The 24213-nt window shown below is 41.8% G+C and overlaps 3 protein-coding genes across 4 annotated transcripts; all 3 read right to left on the reverse strand.

The window, feature by feature from the left end:
- Window positions 1–527: 527 nt before the first annotated feature.
- Window positions 528–7943, reverse strand: eif4a1a (eukaryotic translation initiation factor 4A1A). The gene is made up of 11 exons (XM_084002802.1): window positions 7820–7943; window positions 6350–6392; window positions 6042–6174; window positions 5662–5801; window positions 4308–4476; window positions 3756–3865; window positions 3285–3428; window positions 2871–3008; window positions 2087–2176; window positions 1630–1709; window positions 528–1452 (listed from the first exon to the last, which is right to left on the reverse strand). Exons 1-11 carry the CDS (start codon window positions 7840–7842, stop codon window positions 1308–1310), a joined length of 1215 nt encoding a protein of 404 aa, XP_083858928.1. The 5' UTR covers window positions 7843–7943; the 3' UTR covers window positions 528–1307.
- A 1682-nt stretch (window positions 7944–9625) lies between these two features.
- senp3b (SUMO specific peptidase 3b) lies at window positions 9626–20422 on the reverse strand. Of its 2 annotated transcripts, XM_084002890.1 has the most exons (12): window positions 20087–20422; window positions 18564–18689; window positions 17085–17834; window positions 16666–16779; window positions 16438–16549; window positions 14809–14956; window positions 14239–14286; window positions 13738–13815; window positions 12337–12474; window positions 11899–11982; window positions 11687–11737; window positions 9626–11200 (listed from the first exon to the last, which is right to left on the reverse strand). In XM_084002890.1, the coding sequence occupies exons 2-12, from the start codon at window positions 18649–18651 to the stop codon at window positions 11090–11092; spliced, it is 1722 nt and encodes a 573-aa protein (XP_083859016.1). In that variant the 5' UTR covers window positions 18652–18689; window positions 20087–20422; the 3' UTR covers window positions 9626–11089. The 2 variants fall into 2 exon arrangements, with proteins under 2 accessions (XP_083859016.1, XP_083859015.1); XM_084002889.1 differs by lacking the exon at window positions 20087–20422 and having other exon boundaries at window positions 18564–18721.
- A 2446-nt stretch (window positions 20423–22868) lies between these two features.
- LOC311008786 (C-C motif chemokine 4-like) lies at window positions 22869–23786 on the reverse strand. Its single transcript, XM_084002680.1, has 3 exons — window positions 23626–23786; window positions 23435–23546; window positions 22869–23204 (listed from the first exon to the last, which is right to left on the reverse strand). Exons 1-3 carry the CDS (start codon window positions 23693–23695, stop codon window positions 23111–23113), a joined length of 276 nt encoding a protein of 91 aa, XP_083858806.1. The 5' UTR covers window positions 23696–23786; the 3' UTR covers window positions 22869–23110.
- Between the last annotated feature and the right edge of the window lie 427 nt (window positions 23787–24213).

The following is a 24213-nucleotide window of genomic DNA, read 5'->3' on the forward strand; positions in this document are numbered from 1 at the left end:
GTCTCAAAAAAAAAAGTTAACAATTCCGCAGTCACTTTTAAAAATAGCTGACTATACACCTCAAAACATGACGGTTCTCCTTCACACCAAACCCCATGATGACAGGCATTTTAAGAGAGCGCTTGGAAAGAGCAGGAGGGGAAATCGCTATACTTCATCTGTAGTTTGGTCCTTTCATATCAGACGCCCCCTCCCCTTCAACATTTTCTGGCGAGGTAGGTTACAAAAAGACACCTGCCACCTTATCAAAAATCCAACGTAGTTTAAAAATAAAATCTAAATTAACAATAACGTCAAAAGTGTTAGAGGTGAAAATCCAACCGGATCGTCAGGGTTGAGAGGCAAAGTCTCCACAGCACTCACCGTCGTTTTTGCCTCCGAACTTCCGTGGCCACCAGTCAGTCTTCAACTGAATGCTACTGCACACGACTGTACAAGTCAAGCAGTATGTACAATAGCAATTAAAAATATATAATATATATGAAACAGCAGTAAAAGGATCAAAACGGTAAACAACTCATTCATGATGGATTTTACTATATAGGTCTTTTTATTGAATATGCCCTGTGTACTCTAGCCCCAAAAACCTCTTAACATGACCATGGATGCAGTTAAAAGGCTGTTTCCAGTACACTGAAGGTTGTTTGAATACTGATCTGGTCAAATGCAGCGCTTCCAATTTAGATCACTGTAGCGTTGGAGTCCAAACTGAACTGCAGTCTAAACGTCCGTCTGTGTGCGAATCACAGCCGCATTTCACAAAAGCGCAGTGTTAGCGTTCTATAAGTTATCAATTCAGCACTTATTAATTTAATGTTAAGCTTTTGCAGACAGTCAGAGCTAGGATACTTTTGATCAAGTTTGTTGGGGCATTTTTTTTTTTTTTTAATTTTTCTTTTTTTTTTTAATGCACTTTTGGAAACGCGGGTATGTTTTGCACGTGTCGGACCCAGTTACAAACTCACTTGTGTAAGGTTCAAAGTCCTAAGTTTGCCAAAACTGAGATGTTCCAATTAATTTTTAGAGGAGCGATTAGATGCAGAAAGAATTTAGGTGCCAAAATGGGGTAATGGACTATGGCAAGCAGATGAAGCAGGTCAGTAATTCCATCCTTCCAAAAACGGACAAAACTATTTCAAAAAGGTGAGGAAGGAATGATGGCCCCATTCTTCCTTCCCTTAGAATGTAGAGGGTAAAGTCATGGTGGAATTTAGCAAAAAGAAGTTCTTAAATTCAGATCGTATAAGAAACAAGGTTTGACTGCTAAAATAAGCGGGGAGAGGGTGGACGATGGGCATTGGAGTTTTCTAGATAAGATCGGCCACATTCATGGGCATCTCCTCGACAGTGGTGTTGTAGAATGTCTCAATGTCCCTCAGGGTTCGCTTGTCGTCCTCGGTCACCATGTTAATGGCAACTCCCTTTCTGCCGAAACGACCACCCCGACCAATCCTGGACAAGAAAGAGAAATCAGTTGCAAGGAGAAAGGAGGATCTGGCTCCAAATGGCAGCAACATTGTATCTGGAAGACTCGTGTTCAAGTCATACATGACCGACGTTAATCGACATACAGGGTTTATAGATTTATGGTTGGTTGTTGATACTTTGCGCTACTGGTCGCAGTCTTACCTGTGGATGTAGTTTTCCCTATTGGTCGGCAGGTCGTAGTTGATGACTAGAGACACCTGCTGGACATCAATACCTCTGGCCTGAGAAGGAGCAGAATCACAATGAATTACAATCCACGTTACAGGTTGAGGTAGTCATTTAGATCAAATGAACCATAAAGAAACTAAACAATGGAAAATAAATCCCTGTAGAGGTTTAGCTAAACGTGTAGACAAGTGTATCCATCAGAAGTAAGTCCCCTCCAAAATGTTACATCTAAATAATCTGAGGACGAGACTGAATGTAATCCGCCAATTAGTTGTGAGTCAAGGACGTGCACCCAGCTACAGTGGAGGGCAGACAGGCTTCTCTACCAAGGTACATTCAGTCCTTCACCATCACAGCAGATGGGAGGAGAGGGAACCTGGACACGGTACTAGTCTTAGAAGTAAAGATAAAATGCAGTTATTGCACATACCAGCAGGTCAGTGGTAATCAGGACTCTACTGGAGCCAGAGCGGAACTCCCTCATGATCAAGTCTCTCTCTTTCTGGTCCATGTCACCGTGCTGAAAGAGGAGATAAGAGGACGGAAGTGAGACAAAGACATGTGACAAAACAGAGGCAAACTTAGGAAAAGATCTCCAGTGACACTTTAAACGAGCAGTTTATTGAAGCCATGCTTCTAGTTTTGAGAACCATCTGGTTAAGCTCCGAGTGCTAAAATTGTATTAATTATAAAAAGGCTGTTTAAAGTATCCTTCAAAATAATAAATATTAGAATGTAAACATTTGGACGACAAGATTGAATGTAATCCGCCAATTAGTTGTGAGTCAAGGACGTGCACCCAGCTACAGTGGAGGGCAGACAGGCTTCTCTACCAAGGAACATTCAGTCCTTCACCATCACAGCAGATGGGAGGAGAGGGAACCCTGGACTGCACACAGTACTCAATGGCAACAGGACATTTATTAGCTAGTCTGGCTCTCTACTCATTCAAGCATCCACGCTGCTGTCACCTTTGAGTTTATGTTTTAGGAGGTTCATATTTCACTGCTTGTTGGGCATATTTCTAAACACATTGCAACATTTAATCTCCAGAATTGAAACCGTTGGAAGAAATCCTTTGTATATTAAAAAAAGAAAAGGACTGCAAGTGCAGAGCTATAGAAAATGTGCACATGGTAATAATCGCAGCGAAGATAAAATTGTAATAATTGCCATGACTTTGTGAAATCGGGTGTGAATGTGGAGGCTCTTACCAGGGCGGACACGGTGAAGTCTCTGGCGTGCATCTTCTCAGTCAGCCAGTCCACTTTCCTCCTCGTGTTGATGAAGATGACCGCTTGTGTGATGGTCAGGGTTTCGTAGAGATCACACAGCGTGTCCAGCTTCCACTCCTGAGGACCATCACCAGGTCAGACACAGCAGGCTCAAGAACATGGTACACAGCTTGTCCTCCAAGATCTGGGTACATTACACTCAGCTGCCCATTTTTATATAATTATATAGCTAGCTAAAACTAGTGATTGAACTACGTCACAGACAGAGGTGTTTCGGTTATTTAGCCTACCCTTGTGGATATTAAATGCACTACACTTTCCAAAAATTATGTTTTCCCCAAAAAGGTGACTCGTGAAGTTTGTCTAAACATCAGCTGGAAAATGTTTCTCCACCTCTTTCTCCACGTTGATGTAGAACTGACGGATGCCCTCAAGGGTCAGCTCCTCCTTCTTAACCAGGATTCTGACGGGTTCACGCATGAACTTCTTGGTGACCTCCAACACATCAGCTGGCATGGTGGCCGACAGTAGGACAACCTGAGAAAACACAAACGAGGGTGGGCCGGTTAGAACCCGATCACTGGACATGTGCACTGGTGTATCTAGTCCCCTCCAAAATGCTAAATATAGAATGTAAACATTTGGACGACAAGATTGAATGTAATCCGCCAATTAGTTGTGAGTCAAGGACGTGCACCCAGCTACGGTGGAGGGCAGACAGGCTTCTCTACCAAGGAACATTCAGTCCTTCACCATCACAGCAGATGGGAGGAGAGGGAACCCTGGACTGCACAGTACTAAACGGCAACAGGATATTTATTAGCTAGTCCGGCTCTCTACTCAGTCGCCATTTGAAGTTCTTACCTGTGTGCTGCTTGCCAGTTTCTGGAAAATCTCATAGATCTGGTCCTTGAACCCTCGACTAAGCATCTCGTCAGCCTCATCCAGCACAAACATTTTGATGTTCTTAGAAGCTGCAAGAAAATGGACACCGGGTAAGTAAATCGGAAGACAAACGTGTGTTTAATGTAGTTGCATGTTTGGTTTGATGGACGATGGTTTGGGCTGTATTCAGAATAGTGAGGTATGATCATGTCTCTGCAGCCCTGCTGTGCCGAGGACTCAGGCCAGCAAAACGCCGACCAGAGCAACAACACAACAGCGGTTTACAGAGTCAGCTGACACGCATGGGTTTCATCATTATACAGCAGGTCTCCTTTTGATGATGCACAAAAACAGCAAGAATGGATCGATTCATCGTGTGTGGAGTGACTTAGTGATTTTACTGATGAGCAAGAGACTAGAATATCATGGCTGGAGTATTTTGTCCACATTAATAGCAAAATATTTGTAGTACGAGTCAATATTCAGGAAGTGAAATGTGAGGAACTTTTCATTGATTTGGTGATAACTTACAGAGGTTTTTGCGATTTAACATGTCAAAGACACGGCCGGGGGTTCCCACCACGATGTGAGGGGCTTCAGCCTGGAGCTTCTGGACTTCACTGCGAATGTTGGTCCCTCCGATACAGGCGTAGCAACTGGCTCCCATGTAGTCGCCCAGGGCGAGCACCACCTTCTGGATCTAAAAGGAAATTGATAGAAACTCCACTTCAACTTCAATTCCAATTCTGGGTCATTGTGGTTTTGCGGTTACAGTTTGCGGTTACGTTTACATCCTGTATACTTGATGACCATGCAACAAAGTACATTTCAAAAAGATGTCGTTATTTACAATACAACAGCCAGCATTAGGTGCTTAGCACCATGCAATCAGTGGATTCAATTAGAAAAACACATTGATGCAGTGCAGGACTTGATACAATCATCATCTAGTGCCCTCAGTGTTGACGGGTAGCTGCATACGTCGCCTATGCATGAAACCGCTAACTGATGCCCCTTCCAGATATGTGATCTCTGCTGTATTCAGAAGTAGTGAGGTATGATCATGTCTCTGCAGCCCTGCTGCACCGAGGACTCAGGCCAGCAAAACGCCGACCAGAGCAACAATGCAACAGCGGTTTACAGAGTCAGCTGACACGCATGGGTTTCATCATTATACAGCAGGTCTCCTGGCTGTAGCTGGCACCATGTATTCGTATTAATGAAATACACGTGTGTCAGAGCATCAGAAGCATACCAAGGAAGGTTTGTAATACTTTGCAGATATAAAAAAGTCTGAGTTATATCAACGCACTAATCTGAATGAGTCATCTTCACACACAGACACACACCACAAAACAAAAAGTAGTTGCCTGAAGTATATGGCAAATGAAAACATTTGAAATGTGTCGCAGTTTGAAGTTGTGTACACCAGTACAGAGGAACTACTGGGGAGGAAGTTTGAAGAAAACAGTTTCAGTCTGCCATGTTGATTGGGTTTATTAGGTTTTAATCAGTGTTTTCAGACTGTCTGAGTTCTGGAGTCCTAAACCTCCTTCATGAAACCGAACTACTGGAAGTTAAGCCTGATTGACTGAACCCGACTACACCAATACCACATTCTTTGAGACTCATCTGTGATGTGAGCCATGTTATCAAACTACACTTTGACCTTGTCCTAGTTCCTAAATAATTGAGCATTTACTAAAAGCCATGTTCAGCTGCCAGTAAACCGAGCACAATACTTTGAGATTCTGGATATGAAATCATTCGTCTTTTTAGATTTTATTAATATGTCATCATTCTACGGCAAAACATTCAAACACAAGAAAATCAGCAATTCCAGTCGAGGTTTTCCTCACAGGTATTGATAAGACAGTGAGCATACCTGCTGAGCCAGCTCCCTAGTGGGAGCCAGGACCAGAGCCTGGGTGCATTTCATCTCCACATCAATCTGCTGAAGGATGGAAATGGCAAAGGTGGCGGTCTTCCCAGTGCCAGACTGGGCCTGAGCGATCACATCGTAACCTAAAGAAAGCACATGAAAGATTAATCTAGTGTAGTGTACCCAGAGACAACAAACACCGTTTCATTACTAGACCGTTTCACGTTCACAACACCACTGATCATTTTATTAATCAACTTAAGAAAAAGGATGTTCTAATGTCACGGTCAAAAGTATTTTGAAAATAGATGGCAGCCAAGATTGAGTTGGCACTGGTGAGAGCAAGCTAATCAAGACTTGTGGTAAATATAAGCCGTACTTACCCTTGATACAAGGCATAATGGCTCTCTGCTGGATAGCAGAGGGCTTCTCAAAACCATAGGCATAGATTCCCCTGAGCAGAGCCTCGCGCAGGTTCATCTCATCAAAACTGTCCGTGATCTCACTCCAGTTGCTCTGGAGGGGGAAGACAAACAAAACGTAATGTTTAAAGTTCTGGGCTTGAATTTGCATAGTTGTCTTATTCCTTCACATCTTCATTCATAAGTCTAGTACATCATGCAGCTGGATGGGAATGTCACTGTGCAGTAAGGAGACTGTATTATGAACCACAATTAAAAGGGGGACTCACCTCAATGATCCCATCTGGCTCCATGCCCTCTGGGCCATTGTCTCTGTGAATGGGAAGACAATAAAGTCATTGTTATTCCTTACATCTTCCACCCCAAACCAGAACACATTTTCCATGACGCCAAGCTTATTTTTATTTCCTCAAAAAGCTATGGAGTCATCTGGACTTAATCCACCGTCTATATTGAAATGCCAAAACAGAAGGCCAAAATATGATTTATGTTGTAATGAATGTGGCTGGATTCATATTTTTTAATTGAGTTTAAAAAAAAAACTCCCCTTCAAAGGATATTAATGTTAACAGGAATGTATGCGTTAGTCTGAATAGATATAATTTTTAGTTCGACAGAAACTTGTCATAGTCATATTATTTCGCAATAACGACAAACGCAATTTCCTGTAGTGCTAGATTATCAGATGCCATTCAGTCCTTGTGCTTTTAAGCGAAGGGCCCGTTTCACGAGTCCGCCATTTCTACTGCATACATTCAAGATGGTCGTTACTCCAGTCGGGGCTGTAGAGTCGGCAGCGTTGGCGGCCTGGCTACGTGAAATATAGCCGGCTAGCTTCACACAATGAGACAGTTTTTGACTCGATGTGAAATAGTCGCGAACGATGGATTTACGACATAGATAATGGAAAAATATGCGATAGTACGAATAAAGAAACGCCCGATTTATTGTAGCCCGTCGGCCCGTCATAGCCACCGCCAACAGGCCTGCTCCTCCATAATAGCCCTTTTATTTAACGCGTCACGTCAGCAAAACGCATTAACGATGCGTGTACCGACACAAACCACGCATTTGTTCACGGTGTTAGCACATGCTATAGCATATCCTAAACGCCCATTGTAGCAATTAGCGGCCCACGCTACCGGCATTGTCCCAGCACCCGATTAACACTACCGCGGCCATGTGCGCGATTCGTACAAAAGAACCAATATCTCGATAAAAACGCCGCGAACCAGCGAAAAACCTTCCTACAATGTATGGAAGATAATTCCGTCTCCCCCGGTATACAAATACGTCTAACATCTGGCTAGTAGCGACCGAAACCCCCCCACCCCCATGTAGAAATTGAGAAGGCCTAAACCAGGCGCGTTCACGTGCTACCCAAGGCGCCGGTTGCCATTTAATTTGCCTCAGTTACGTTCAGGACCGACAGCGGTCGCAATCATTCGTGTCGCCAAACGAAGTAATGGGATATAAACTGAGAAAACATACACTTTGAACGTAAAATGGCCAAACTAAGTACGCCATGTCGTTTTACGCGATGTGAAGACGTGACGTTAGCTCGAGGCAGGCGAGCGGCGGGCCTAACCGTTATTCGAGCTCAGAAATCAAAGGATGTTCCGTTCAACGTCTACTTTCCCGAGATTCATGACTAACAAAGACTAACATATCGACGTAAACGAGTAAATCCGATTCTGAACCGCGAAATACCCGTAAAAATCGTTAAAACGTTTCCTTACCTATTATCATATTCGGCCGACATTATTCCAAAGAAAGAAACTGCGGCAGAGATGTCTTATATACGGTGACAACACACAAAAAGGGTTTCTCATTGCAACAGAACGCCGTCATTTAGCTTTGAGCCCGCCCTTGGAGACTTGTGATTGGCCAATCTGGATGTCATATAGGAGTAGGCGTGGCGAAGCGTTAAGAGTAGCGCACGATTTCTAACTGTAAGCACTCGAGAGGGGCGGTGTTTACACTGAATACGCAACCTGTAGGAGAGGTAACTAAGCTCCTCTTCTCCGCGGTACGCTGGTGATCATTGTTTAGGGCCCTCGTTCTCAGTTCAGCCATTCGTCGGCGCGGAGAAAAGGCTGTGCCCTGAGGGCGATTTTTTTTGTGTTTTCTCCTGATCATTTCTTGTAAATTGGTCACACATCTCATATCCATGAATGTAATCTGGACAGCATAAAAATGTTTGGATCAAAGGTTTGGATGAGTCACGGTGTAGTCAGGTGTCGGAATTAACGTCATAACTGAATGAAATTTATGCTCATTGTGATCTCAGAAGATGTCAGTGTCCAAGACAACTGGCAAAATAAAAGTATTAAAGTGTCAAAATATTAAATTAAATCAGAAAATATGTTATCAAAGATAAACAACCGCTAAATTCCAAGAATACTGAAGTCAACAGACCCTGTCCTCAACACCAGTCAGTGACTGCATTAGTGTAGATGTCTTATTCGTTGTCATGGTTCTGTAGAACATGAGACAAAATTAACATGAAGTGGAAATTAAATATATGCCCATAGTAGCTTTAAATTAGAAGAAAAAGAAATCTGCATACAGTTTATTAGCTCAAAGTCAATATACCATATCAGGCATTAACGTATGTTGTTTCAACAGTGATGTCATATGAATGGCTGAAGCTGCTCAGTCAGTCAGCCATCAGATCAGACTGGTTGTACTGGGCAGCTACAGGTGGGAATACATGGAACCGTGCAGGTTTGATTTGGATATTTCTATGACTGTAAAATATTGATGGTTTTTAATGTTTTCATTACATCTATTACAGGACTACAGGACTGCAACGGAAACAATCTGACTCTATTTTAGTACTGTATGCACATTTGTGTACTGTATTTATCAAATAAAGAGTCCAGAGTAAAGAGTAAACCTCGGAATTTAGCATAAATAGGCTATCATTGCAATTTCTTCCAAAACATCCAACCCTGCTTCTGCTGAATGGAGGTATTTAGATTTATATTTACTATAGATTAATGGCTTGACAGACATTTATTGGCCACTTTACAGGGGAACATCACCTAAATTAAGAATTATAATATATTTTCATGGCCTAATGGAAGAACAATCAATATGTACATTTACTCTCTCTCTCTCAGAGCAGAGAATTAACACGTGAGCGTGTAACTCATTTTGTGGACCTACTTTTTTAAATCTAAATGGAAAATGTAACCATATACTTAAAATGTTTCTTTTTCATCCCTCCATATTTATTGTTGAGCCGTTTCAGGCCATCAAAGGTATTCAATGCAGAAAAATTCAACCATTCAATATTTTTAAACCAATTAATGCACATTTTACTGTTGTAGTTGGAGCTAATTTTTATATATTTATATACTGTTGGGTATCATATTTTATAGGGCAATTTTATGTTACATTATGTATGTAAAATTTGCAATGGTGGGATAAAAGTTTCGAGTATATTTCCATGAGTTGAGTTGAAGTGTTAACTGCCATGAAATGTAAATTCTCAAGTATATGAAGTGTGTACTTCAGTAGTTATTGAGTAAGGCACAATCCCTTGTTTGCCGCTTATTTTATTTTTAGCAACCATAATGCATTGTAGAAGATATATAAAACTGTCAACTCTGTTGCATCGACTCCTGTTTGAAAAAAAAAAAAAAAACAAACACAAAGAAAACCAAACACACAGCTATCAACAAAGTTGTCTTTAGTTATAAAAAGAAGAGGAGGGTGCTGTAACTCCGTTGTGAACATACTGGATCTGTTGTGTAGCTGTCGTGGTCCTCACCAAAATGGCTCTCAAACGTTCAAAGAAATTCATAGCTAGAGGATCTCTTTTGTACTTTCTCTGAAAATAACACAAATTAGTAGTCCTCCTTTTAACACCGTTTGTTTAAAGCAATAAGCATATCAACACGTTTACTGACGAGATAAAAACACAGGAAAAAAAGATAAATGCAATGTAAAGATACCCCTTTCTTTGGGTTAATATGTCGTTCTGGCGTGTTCGGGCGGTGATCCACGGATGCAGAGCCAGTCTCCCGCTCAGATGTTTTAACTGGGCGACGAGTGATGGACGCAGAGGAAGTTTCCGGTGCAGGGTTCAATATGTGGTGTGTTCCATGGATGTAAAATCTGATTTGCCTAAATAATAATAATAATAATGCACTAGAATGGCTCTCCACGCGCTGGAAGTGTTTTCTCACGTCAATATGGCAGCATATTAAGTTCCACTTTAAATTAATCTACACACCTTGGAGGAAATTGTTAAACAAATATTATACATTGGAAATGTCATGTCGCACTACACTGGCAAACAGTATGTGCCGACTTGTTAGATAGAATCGCCGACGTAACATTGGCTGCAGCATGGGGAAGTGTATTTCCTGTATTTGCTGAGTATCACACTTGGAACACGACACACTGCATGGGCTGGATGGATGGAAGGCATGTACATCCACTAGTACTATTCAACCACAAGCTTACACAGACTGGTTCAAATCGATCTGCCGTCCACCCACTGTTCAGGCATCCATCATGAAAATAGTAGTCAGGTTGGACTAACCGCGGGTCCAACCCTTCATCTGGACTGTATCCTTCAGATTTCTTCATGCTCCCATTCAGACTGAAAAACAAAGGTGGACTACGATAGGATGGAAGATTAGCACATTCCCAAAAACGGAAGCTAGTCTTGGCCTCTGTCAACCACAAAGGAATAACCATGACATGAAAATGAAATCAGAGTTTTTTTTTGTTTTTTTGTTTTAAAAGGGTGGAGAGAGGGAAGCAAAGAGAGACACAAAGTGAAACAATGACATCACCTACAATAGAAGAAGTCATTTCTCTGGATGGTGGCAGAGAAAAATAAAGTGTTTTTGTTGTTGTTGAAAAGTTTCTCTTTTTCCAGTCAATCCTTTGCTCCCCTTGCCCTCTCTTCTTGTAATATCAATGTCCCTCCATCGTGTCGGGGTTAAGGGCGGGAGCAGGTGGAGATGGCGGGCTGGGGCGGGGATGGCGGGTCACAGGGTGAGTTTGCAGTGACACAGTTCTTTGTACATTTGCCTCCTCAGCCGGGGCATATCGTGTTGGCCAAAGATGAACGGCTGCCCTAGTGCCAGACACTTGCAGTACTGCAGGACGGAGGAGAGAAAAAACACGTTATTGGTGACAACAACACAAGACAGCAGGTGTGTGTTGCTACGGTGTCGAGCGACCAGCTCCATACTAGACACTGTAGACCCTCACTGAGTATCGAAGTAAACAACATGAACACAGACGGCTACTTCCCCAAACAGACACATCAGGGTCGGCTGATTTACAGGACCATCATTTAAACAATAAAAAAAAAGGTTAGTTAGTTGGTAGAACTCTTGTAGGTTAAAACATTTAAGTCAGTGATATTAACACATTATTTTATGTCTGTTTTGTTATGTGGTCATTTTTGTCTCTAGCAACTTTTTAAAGACTTTAAAGCTCCAATAATGGATGGATGAAGGCTTGTGTGGTTGGGCAAAGGTCTGAATAGAGATTTGAGAACACATTATTAATTGGAATCTAAGGCTGAAACAACACGTTTCACTTTTACCTGCACATAGTTTATGACCTGAGAGACTCACCTGTAGCACAAAAGCACCGCAGTCACTGTCGTTGTTTTGACGGCCCACATTCTGCAACAAACAATCAGCACTACATTAGCAACACGCAGCACACGTGTTGAAATGCATAACAGAGCCATAGTAATGTGTGACCTGCTTGCAGCAACAAAACAACAAACCACTTTGTGAAATGAGTCACTTGAATCTGTGTCGGAGTCTAAAAATCATCTCACCATTTTGAAAAAGCCTTTCCATCCCGTCAAAAAGTCTTGTTGGTCTTTTTTGATGGCCTCAGCTTGCAGATACTTAAAAATGTGCTGCAAACAACAACAACAACAACATGGTTTATGAGAAGACTAAAGAGATAAAGCAAAGGAATAACAGTGACAAAATGACACTTTGATTTAATAATGAAACAAAAAGAAAAAAACATAATACAAGAACCCACTACGATTAGAAATGACAAACCATTTAGATTGAAGACCATTCCAAATGTAATATATTTCATGTGCTAATTTGATAACTCCACCCATATCCATAGCAACCATCTACTAATAAGAGCAGTCACACTGATTCAAACCCTTGTAATCCAACATGGGACCTGATACGACATGCAAAGAAACACAGTCCCAATAATGAAATGTTAAATGTGTTCAATAATCAGGTCCTACCTTTGGGCAACGTCTGTTGAGAGTCCGTTGAGAGTCAAAGTAAGTGATGGCTCGGCGAGGAATGTCAACACTGACCAGCGACCAGTGGACCTCCAGGTGGATGGGGATCAACAACAGATCCTTCTGAAAGATGTCGACCTGATAGAAGGAAAGTGTGCAGAGAGGAGAGGAAGGGACAAAGTAGAAGAGGAGAGATAACGGATGTCAATACAGTTTGATTGCGTTATCATTTCATCGGTATGTTACCTGAAGGCAAAAAGGTCACAGAATATGATGAGCCCTAGAACGCGGTGCAACCCCGGTGCAAGGCACTCGTCTGTCTCAAGTTATCAAAGTTCTTAAGTTAACGAAATGGACGATATACAAATAATGCAGGGTCTTTTTCATGAGTACACTCCAGCAAATCTTTAGTGTCTCTTTGTTGTCTTTAATGAAACATATCCACACTTTGGAAGGTTCAAATTAAATCCATCCGCCATCGTCAGCGAGTAAGTAGGAAATCCACACCGTGCCCAAGCACCTAGAAAATGTTTCACTAGTGCGAGTGCTCCGTACTGAGCTCAAGCACGGTGCATTGCTGGGCCCTGGCACGGTTGGAAGAGTGTGTGCTTCGGCATCGTACAGTTGCTCATGCACGTCAAGGTGACTACGTCCACTACAGTCGATGCCCGAGACAGAACAGGGCGAAGATGCACCCTGGACATGTTTGAACTTTTAGGCGACCCTGGGGCAGACTCAAGGTCAGCTGGAGGGATTATCCACTGGACCTTGGAAGACCTCTGGAATCGCCAGGACGAGAATGAAAGAAATGCATGTCTTCCTTAGCCTGCTGCCACAGACCCAGATAAGCAGTAGAACATGGAAGGATGCATGGCGTGAAGTCACTTTTGAGAAAAATATGAATGATGTTTGTTTGAAAGCATCGCAAAGAGGGAACCAGTTGGAGAAGGCTAAAATGCAAGGTTCTGTCTTCAAAAACAGGAACTGTTTTGTCAGTTTTGGATGCTGTGTGTATACAGTTATGACCGACTATCCCAAAACAGACAAATATAACGGCTACGCAAACAGGCGTACAGAAACTAATAAAGGTGGGACACTCTTCTGCTGCTTTAGCACCAGGTTGGGGGGATAATTCACTTTATCCTATTAGCCATTTATGCTAAATAACTAGAGTATCAATTCTTGAGTTACGGCACAAACCGTGTTTTCTGACTTCAGACATTTTAAATCAGTTCATCCTTGAGGCCAGATGGATGTTTGTCCCGAATTGAAATGAATTCCCTTGAGTCATTCTTGAGATATTGCATTCACGAGAATGGATTAGACGGACGTACAATAACATAATAAAATAAATAGATAGCACAACCTTAACTTGAAGGAAATCTCCATGGCAACACTTACATTTTTCGTCCACCGTTTGACTCCATCGTAGCCTTTCGTCCTCAGCTTATCATAAAAGAAGCTGTTGAAAAAGTGAACCTGAGGGCGAGAGCAGACGTGGAGGAATGAGGGGAGATGACTGAATAAAGTCATTCCATCTACATTGTGAGTTGGACAGAGCCGACTGTATAACATGTACCACTGATTAGTCCACATGTCCATTTTTGTCTAACTCCTTAGTCAACCATTCAATTCATTCATTTAATGTGTAATGGCAATTATTTATTTGAAAATGTATGCAGAAATCCATATCCATGTTAATACATCCATGGTTTACAATCACAACTTGTATGTATTTTTAATTTTTCCCATTTAGGAGACCATTTTTTCCCCTGAAAATCTCCCTGCAGAGCCACAGAGGATAATTACACCACTATTTTACAGAAGTAGTATTCCCCCTGATGTGTAGTGAAATCAGTGGACAACATCTTTAACGAGCCACTGGAATTTTTATGTTATTACCTTCTCCGGCACAGAGTCCATGACCAGGTCACCATACATGTTCATGATCTGAATGAAGCAGAACAACAAAAAGGAAGACACCACATGTAAAGAAACATGAAAACTGAAAAAGTAACTTTTCTCTGCGACTAGAAAAAGGTCATATTTAGAGATGGTTTCTAGTTGAAACCAAGTCCAATCAGAAATGTAAGATAACCCTAAAGCAGACAACAGGATGTGAGATAAAGAATTTTTCAATTTAAAAGAATAAATATATCGTTAGTTTTTCTTTTAGCACACAAACTCACCAAACAAGCCAAAAGACAATGCAATTATCTTTGACACTGAAGAAGTAATTTGCCAATACGTTGCTGTTCTCCTGCATACTCAAACTTTCCTTTCCTTTTAGGAATTCATCTTGCCAAAAGGAGAGGCACAAACTGTTTTATGAACCACCAATTTATCTTTCATAAGAGCTGACAGCATGTTCTTTGGCACTGCATTGCTTTCCAGAGAATCAGGGCGGCAGCACTTCCTTCTTAGTATGTTTTAAAGGCTGCAGAGTCGTGTTGTGGGTGTGTCGTGCTCTACCTGGTCGTTGAGCCAGTTCTGTCCATACAGAGTTCCCAGGTCGTCCATGGTCAGAACGTGGCGTTTGTAATTGACTCTGAATGTTTTAGCCAGGGCTGACCCCGACGACCGCTGGAAGGACTGTATTAGGTGTTGGACCACTGCTTTCCTAATGAAGCACAGAGCACACACATGGATGCACGAGTACGTTATTTACTTTACCAACATCGTGTTAATATGGATAGTAAACCCCTCCCTGTTGTTTAATCGACCTCCAGATGCCCTAAAGAATGTCAGAAACGACTGGGTGAAGTGTAAATCCTAAAATCCTAGTAATCTACAATCTGACAGCCGAATGAGTCATTAAATCCCGTTTGCCTACTTGCTTTATAGCCTTCTGGGTAATCACAATGGATGCTTTTGGCATGAATTCAAAGTTAGGGAGACTGCTGTACGATGCTTCCCTGGGATGTTTATTTTTCTTGTCATGCACTCTGGACTGGAAAAATTAAAATAGATTTGTAAGAATGCATATGACATTTGAAGATTGTTCCAAATTAAAGAGTAACTTGTTTTGTTGTATTTTTACCTAGACTATTTGCCAAAGCGTTCGCCTCTAAGTGAGTAATGGGGACAACTATTTTTTAAATTGGTCCAGTATTGCAGGAGAACACTCCAGTCGCTAATTGGGCTGAAAGGTAATCACTAGGGGCAACTCACCATCAATGTACGCCCACTTAAAGTGCTTGTTTTTGCCTCTGAAAGGCTCAGACTGTTATTATAAGTGTCTGTCAACATTGTGGAAAGAACCGCACAGAGAAATAAAACCTTTTTCTTTTTCTTCACTTGATCTCGTCTGTTATTGTGTTAAACCGAGTCTCACTTGGAAATCTCACAAGAGGGTTAGGGTCATCCATGTTGTAATATTTTAGATAACACAACGCTACATTTCTGTCCTCCAACAAGCACACTGCTTTACTCTGTTTCATATAATTGTATGGCAGTTAATCAAGGAAAGAACAGAAGAATCAATCCATAATGACATTTATTGCAGCACTAGTCGGTTCAATTCCAGCACCTCCGTAAATCATTTCATCCAACCAATCCCCCCGCCAGTAAAAAAAAAAACACTTTCCCAGGTTTAATCCTGTGTTCACGGTTCATTCATCTCTTGTTATATGCCAATAAATGTCAAATCAGTACCTGACGATTTTCTCTATGAGTCATCAAGCATTTCAAACCGTTTTACAGTTTGAAATGCTTGATGACTCATCCTGTACTTTGTGGATGGCAGGAGGAACAGAGCAATATGGAGACAGACAGGAAGAGATCTGTGTTTGGATATCAGTGGGCAAAAACTGTGTTTACATTTCCTAAACAATATGTCTCATTCATTCAAGGGAAACGATTTTCAACCAGCTCTATGTCACTGCAGAGCTGGTGGTATGGAGGGAGACCGGCCGGCGCTCATCTGCATACATCACAGCACAGACACTACAGACGCTTCTGTTTCACTGGCACTTTAAAACATTGTCTGACCCGCAGACTGTATATAAGAAGTGCACATAGTCACCCATTGATTTGTAGACTACAGTTATTTTAGCAACCGGAGGAGACCACACAATTCTGAAGAAGTGATTTCTGTCTGACCTGTGTGGCTGTGAGAAGCTCTCGCCGAAGATGTCCTGCAGCTTCTCCACGATGTCATCCACATGAATGGGGATCAAACTGCCGTACTGCTGTAGAGACTCCTCGAGAATACCTTGACAGAAGAAAGCCAGAAGATATTAAAACAAATTCCTAAAAATCCAAAAGCTTATTTAAATGTATCGGAGCGACAGCGAACACGAGCTCCTCTCCTGAGTCTCTGATTCATACCCGTCACACAGCTCATGTGCTCCTCGGTAAGGGCCAGCTCCACGGGTTTGACCTCCATGTCTCGCCTCCCTCTCTCCTCTTGGTTGTTTTGAGAGCAGCCATTTATCAGATTATCTAACAGAGAAAAGGAAATGAAGTTCATGCACACATTTTTTCTCTGTGCAGATCAATTGTCGATATTTTTAATTTCTCATCAATCTGGAAAGTGAAATGTTGTGTAATGGTATAAATTAACTCTGCTAGAGTGCAACCTGATACACCGACAGTCCAGCTTAAACCGTGTGAATTTGACTGAATATTTGAATGACACCAATTAAAAGTAATACAACTTTACCAAAAAGACAAATATATAACTGTGCAATTTGAAATAAATTCTGTCTAACCCGCCTTGTTTACAAGTAAATGGTGTATGTCAGTACCTCTTTCGGACTCGGAGAACCTCTCCTCGGTGCTGTCATCCTCTCCATCGGTGTATGGTGATTGTCGATACCTTCTTATCCTCCTCTGCTTGCCGTACACATTGTGCCTTTGACCTCTGCGGTTGAACCGGTAGCCTTGGGAGCATACCCACTGAGCCCGCTGGCGCCAGCTCTTCCAGTGCTTGGTGAGCCGAAATCCAAGGCCTCCGTGGGGTCGCAAACGCTGCCAGCGCTTGAGCCGCCTCAGGGCCCGGTACCTGCTGAAGTGGGACCTGAATAAGTGCCCTGCTTCGGCCTGGGAGACAGTATCCTCTGCAGTGACGTCAGCGCCTACTTCGGCCTCCTGTTGTGGTCCGTGGTGTTGGGGTGGTTGTGAATGAGGGTGCTGCGTGGACTGGGAGGGAAAGTCCGGGATCTCCCACTCCACCTCTGCCTGGTCTCCATCTTCAAGCTCCTCCTCATCCACCTCCTCCTCCTCCTCATCTTCTTCCTCCTCATCCTCTTCATTGTTATCCCAACCCTTGCCCTCAAACTCTATCTCGTCCTCACCATCCAGGTTGTTTTCTTCTTCCTCATCACCCATTGCCTTGATCCTACCCATCCCATCCTCCTCCTCCTCCTCCTCTTCCTCATCCTCCTCTACATATTCTCCTGTCCACACCTTCTCTTTCTGCCCCAGTCTGAGGTGCATGGGGCTGGGTACGCTGTGGCCTGACACAGGGACTATGAGGTGGTCTCCAGGAATCCCACCTAAACACAAACATGAGCAGCGATTAACCATGTCAGCTGTGTGTAACCAGGGCGATCATTTGTGTTCCCTTAGAATTAATCCTTGACATCTACATGAGGAACGGGTCCTCTTCACTGAGCCTGCAATATTTCTACAGTAGCCCAGAACGAAAACTATGATGAAATATGTTGGTCAATTACCCCTTTCTCTCTAAAGTCAATAAATCAATAAGTGATGATTTAACGGTAGCAAACAGGCACTACAGTAGACGAAGAAACAAGACTAAAATGTAGTTAAAAAAAATACAACATTTTTGGCACCGTTCACCTTCTCTTCCCCCCATCTGTCATATAATAATACACTGTGGCACTCAGTCTCTGTCCTTCTTGGATGAATGCAGATGATGCAATGATTATCACATACTTCATGTTGAGTGGTGCAGATTGCCTCTTATAATGGACCGGATTAGTGCAACTGACCAGCGCATCAATAATGAGCACAGTCAGGAGGGCTTGAGTAGCAAAGCTGGCTCCTTAATCATTCAAGTTAAGTGTTTGGCACATTTGCTTGTAAAATGATTAATTCATTATCAAAAAATAATAGCTGATTATTATTCGGTTGATTAAATTATTACATTTCAGTTCTTCTTTAGTAATTCTGAAGGTTACCTTAAGACTTAAAATATTTGAAATAATTGAATAAACAGATTAGAAACACCAAACGCCAACCACCAGAGGTAAAATGCCTACCTCCTCCTGTGTCGCCCTGCCCCACAGCGGTCAGACCCAGGTCTCCTTGCCAGCGGTTCTGGGCCAGGCTACCGCCACTGTCTCGCATTATCCACGTACAACCCACAACCTGCGCCAGCTCGTCACCTACAAACAACAGAGGGGGTATATACATTACTTTCTATATACATGGAGTGGGTAAAAGCAGCACTTTGAACACAGCTGGTCTACAGTGATTTGAGCCAGATTTCTCCTCCATGATCCTCTGCGATCACAACATGCCTAATCTAACAAGATATCACATTAAAAAATAAGTGCATTGGGTGATGGTATGGGGGAAGGTGTGAGAAAACACCCCGACACTAGTATCATTTTTGCCCTTCTGTGACCTCAGCATTCAAAACATTCACACAGTGCTCCCACTGTAAACCTTAATATCTAGCAGTGGATTACAAACTCCAAATGTATCTTGTAATGTGAGAGATGTCAGATGTTTGCAGAAGGCAAAACCAACGTTTAAATTGAAATGTCCTAGGGTGCTCCAGCAAATAGCCTCAAGTCCACATATTCCCAGCGAAGAAGAATATTAGAGTTGCACAGTGTGTTAAAATTATTAATTTAAGTGAATCGAACAACAGCTGGGAGACGATCAAAGTCGCTTTCAAGATGCAAACCGCTGCTGGATATCAGGCAGGTCCTCATCTCGCTACCACTGAGACACAGTCCAGCTGGTGTCACCATTACTGCCTCATAATGACTGCTGCAATTGGCACATGTTGTGAGAAATGGCATTAATTTACCTTGAAATGTATAACAAACCGTAATAACGACCTATGACCTAACGGTTATGGTGATATGCGTTAATTCACACATCCATGGGGGTGCTTTAATGGGAAATAAAGCCTTCCGGTCTTGCTAGCTTAATGAGTTCAAGCGCTTAGGAAGCCAGAAGCTCGATCACATTCTCCATTTTTCATTCAGAATACGGGTTTCTGTCCTTTCACGGGCAGAAGAGCTGCTCTGTTAACACCGGCACAGTTACCATGTGCATCTGGCCGGAGAGTATGTGCAATTTAGCTTGCTAGCTAACCTGGGCACGAGAATAACTGTGCAACTGAGCGAATTGGCCTTTATTACAGTGAATAATTTGATGCAACCCGTGTCGTTTCTTTGAGAAAAGCTGCTCTATGATGAGAATAATGCTTTCCGGTGCAGGAAATAGCCCTTATCGCGGCTAACTTGTGCGCGGTGAGCGCTAGCAGCATCACCGTCATGGTTTCGCCACTTAAAACCGGAATTAAATTCGCATTAATTGCAAACCTTGTTTCGTCGGTAACTATGAAATGCCGAAGCCCCCAGCACTACCATTATTAACAATCCGAAACGACCAGAGCTCTTCAATAATCCGTTGTCTACTCGTGCTAACATGCTAGCTAGTTAGCCATGTTGTCGTTAGCTAGCTAGGCGTTAGACGTTAGCAACAACATAATAAACGGCCCGGCTCACTGTGTCGCCACCCAGCTAGGCGCTGCGAGTATCCTTACCGTTAGCCTGCAGATTTATATGAAAGTGTCCAGCTGCTTCCGACTGAATGTTGGGCGTGTTTTGATTTTCTATAGGTATCGAACCAAAACAATTGCTAATTGGTGTTAAACCTCATTCAATGAAGTCAGGTGTGGAGCAGCCAGATGTCACCTCCTTGCGAACTTTGATTGCTTTTAGGTCTTCCGGTTCAGAGAAAAACGCAAACATTTAACAGGAGCGGTGGCTTTCAGGCACCGATGGACGTGAACCGACGGGGAGAGTGTTTTGGGAGAAAAAAGCTCCGCAGGAGACGAGGGACGCTGAGCGGAGCACTGCAGATCTTTCTCTCATGTGAAGCACCAACAAGTCCGTCGCGCAGCAATGGCGTCACAGAGTATGTTTTAAGGATAGCCTTGCGTTTTTGACCCCCAACTTCACTCTATTATAAACACCCACGTAACGAACGTACTGAATATAAACACTTATATTTATGGGTTAAATAAATTACGTGAAACCCAGGATTTCTCTTTTTTAATGTTTTATCCAATTAAATACGCAATTACTTCCCGTTAGTTGATATTGTTGCCTTATTATTGGATTTGGTGAGGAGTTCATGAAAGAACTATGTTTTACCAAAATATCAAATTTGCTACAAACTCAAACACCAACTTCAGATTCAGTGTTTGGTAGGTAACCTAATAAATAACTACTTATATTATACTTATTAAGCCTCTTAAATAAACTACTTGGCCTCTATATGGTTATAAATTGTAAACCTCTGACATCATCTCTATGACACAATAAGGAATCATTAAAAATGTGCTAATATCTGATCGTATTCACCTTGTTTTAAATGGACCTGCATTTATTTAAATGTATTTGATATTTTCTTGATGAAGATGTCCTTATCTTGACCCTTCATTATGTCGGTTTTGATCACCTCAGAAACACGATTAATACATTTTGATACCAATTGTAATGTTTGTGTATCAGGTTTGGTATCAGATCTCTGTCCTTTATGACCTTTTTGCTGGCTGCCAAAATGCAGAACTTATTTATTGCACCCAAGGTGAGGACATTAAAAAAGATAACAATACTCATTATATTAGTCATGATTGAAAAAAATTTAAACTTGCAAGTCTTTTCCAAACCTCAGACCTCAGGATGAACTCAAATAAAAATCTCCAAAATGTCATTAGAAGGAAGGTCCAGAAAGAGAGGTCAACAAACCCTCTCTCTGCAGAGCCAAATAACTTTTCATGCAGATCCTTATAAATCAGCGGGATGATCTTCGGGTCAAGACTATGACTGATCGGTCAAGTATTCACTGATCCCAGCTTCTCCAGTTTGAGGATGAGCCTTTTTCCCTTTTTTCATATAATTGGACACAATGAATGGGCTGTCACTGGGTTTGCATCTTATTTTGTAATTTGGAAAAACAACACAGGTTGTTTTAAATATGTCCATTTTCTCCTGAACTACCCAACAATATCAATTTAACAAAAAAAAAAAAAAAACTGAGGTCAATGTTAGCCCTATAATTTCTTTATTACATGTTTTAACAATATGTGGTCCTTCTGAAAGTTAAAAGAAAAATAATCATCAATATCTACCAACTGGCATTTGTTGTTTTATAAATGTGTTTGTTGATGATAATTTAAGGTCATATATATTTTGTTAACTGTTGAAAACAATAATAAAGACTGAGAGATTCATCTTTGTGGTACATCTACCCAGACTGTTCATATGACTTACTTTATTGTGATGTGTTTTTTTTAATTTTTTTTATCAAACTTAAGGCACAAAACAAGGAAGTAGAAACCATTTCCTGTCGCATGCAGTGGAGCTGCCACGTGTGTGATATACTCTGCATTCATGTGCAGTTTAGTTGATAAGACATCACAAATAAGAGGAATGTTTCCACTGATACCATTATTACTGCAACTGGAACCAGGACCAGAATTTATGTACTAATACTTCCGTTAGACCTACTACAGTTATTACAGTGCTTGTATTACTGCTATCATTTGTAATACTACTAGGATTCAAATGATTATTTAATTATATTTATTTATAATGTGAAGTAAAACATGTCCCTAACATCCAAAAGATCCTCCATATAATCTTAAATATAATGTTAATGTGTAAACGAGCTTCCACTGCCCCCAAGTGGCAAAACAGTGAGAGGTGAGCTGACATGATGTCGCTGCCGGAGCCCAAAGAACAACAATTATCCCTGTTTGTGTCTGGATGAAACCACGAAGCCTCCTTGCTCTTCCAGATGTCCAGACCTCGCTGCCTCTTCTCACAGCTCCGGCTCCTTTGCACTGATTGAAATCCACTTTTAAACCATTCTGGTTGCATATAAGACTTGATCTCAGTTCTGCTTCGTGCTGAGGCGTTGGAACAGTCAACCGCTTAACTCTGGTTCGGCACCACCGCAGCTATCTCAGCATCTCAGTCTCGTCTGACCACGAGATGTGCATATTGTTGTTTTAGCTGAATCATCATGTTTCTTTGTTATATTCTTTTTTTTTTTTTTTTGACTTGTTGATTTGTTATAATGACTGTCTGACACATTTCAGGTCCCTCTATGCTATCAAAATTATTTATTTTTATTTCCATATTATTACCACCTTGTTATTCGGTTATAAACATATTATTATTATCATCATCATCACAATTCTTATTATTGTTATAATGTTTGGTCTTTCTATTTCTACGGTTAGAGTTCTCCCCTGTTCTTATAATTGTTACACCAGTGAAGTCAGTGTTTGTCATGAAAAGAAGAAGAAGAAGGAATTGAGAAGAGACGAGGCAAAACTTTATATTTGTATGAGGTTGATACTGCATCACTACAAAGTATTAAAAAACAAACTGCATAAATTGGTCAATGAGGCACCGCAGGCTCAAAATGACTCCGTTTGGAGGCAAAAATGCCAGATCAACACAAATTTAAAACCGTACAATGCATTTCACATTTCATCATTGATGAAGCAACAGAAGCTGCAGAGACGAGGAAGGAGGCCGAGCAGGAAGCTGGTTCAGAAGGTGCTTTCGTCCACATATTTCATGATGCTCACCACCCAGGGCTGACTCGGATCCACACAGATGTGACGAGACTTTTTAGTAACCAGACTAAAAAAAATATATATATATATATTATTAAATTGGTCAATACGAAATGTAAAGTAAAGGAGATGGGGACCAAAATTATCATTTTATTATCATCATTTATTTAATTATATTGTATGCAATATATTGTTTATCTAATGAGAGCGTATGTTTGCAAGTGCAATTTATGTAATTCATTTAGAAATGTCACGCTGACTCATTATGCTCATTAAAGGTCATTGAAGTGAACTTACATGGCTCCAGGCATGGGGCAGCGGTGATCAGTCATGAAATAGGAGCTGATGAATTTCTTGTTCAGTCTTCTGGGGTACGGCGTGAAGCAGCAGTCGTCAGGGCCGATGCCACCTGAAGCAAGAGAAACGTGAAATCAGTGTCATCGTGAACACGGAATACGTTGGAAGCATCGGCTCAGAGGTGGTCTTACTGCTGCAGGTCACCACGGAGAGCAGCGCATATCCCAGGATGCACAGCAGGAGGACGTGACTGTTCCTCATGATGACTCGATGTTCCTCTGGATGTGATGAGTCCAAAAAAAACCACAGCTGATCTTTATCGGCAGTGAAGGGCTTCTAAAAGAACGCTGGTGTGTTGTCACGTTTATCAAGATTAAAAAAGGTGTGGAGGAGGGACGTGGGGGGGGGGGGGGGGGGGGGCAGCTGTGGTTTCAAGGCGACTGAAACTTTCCACTCGATCTTTTCAAAAAGTTTGAGGTAGATGACAGGAAATGCAGTTGTGGTCGACTCACAGATGAAGCTCAAAGTAAAAATACTGCAGCCTCACAACTCATGATGGAACAAAACACTGAGTTAAAGTCAAACTGGACGTAGCAGCGGCGAAGATATCTCCATCACACTCTAGGCCCGCCTTTGAAATCCCTGGATCCTCCATTTCCCATAATGCAGCATCCTGAAAAAAGATTCCTACCGATTCTTTTGGGTTGTTTTCTCTGACTTTAAAGAGCTCGGAGTGAGTTACAAATCGATCATAAAAACGTATGCGATTTACGATTTCG

The sequence above is a fragment of the Eutrigla gurnardus genome (genome assembly GCF_963514095.1).
Source record: "Eutrigla gurnardus genome assembly, chromosome: 23".
Taxonomy (NCBI): Eukaryota; Metazoa; Chordata; class Actinopteri; order Perciformes; family Triglidae; genus Eutrigla; species Eutrigla gurnardus.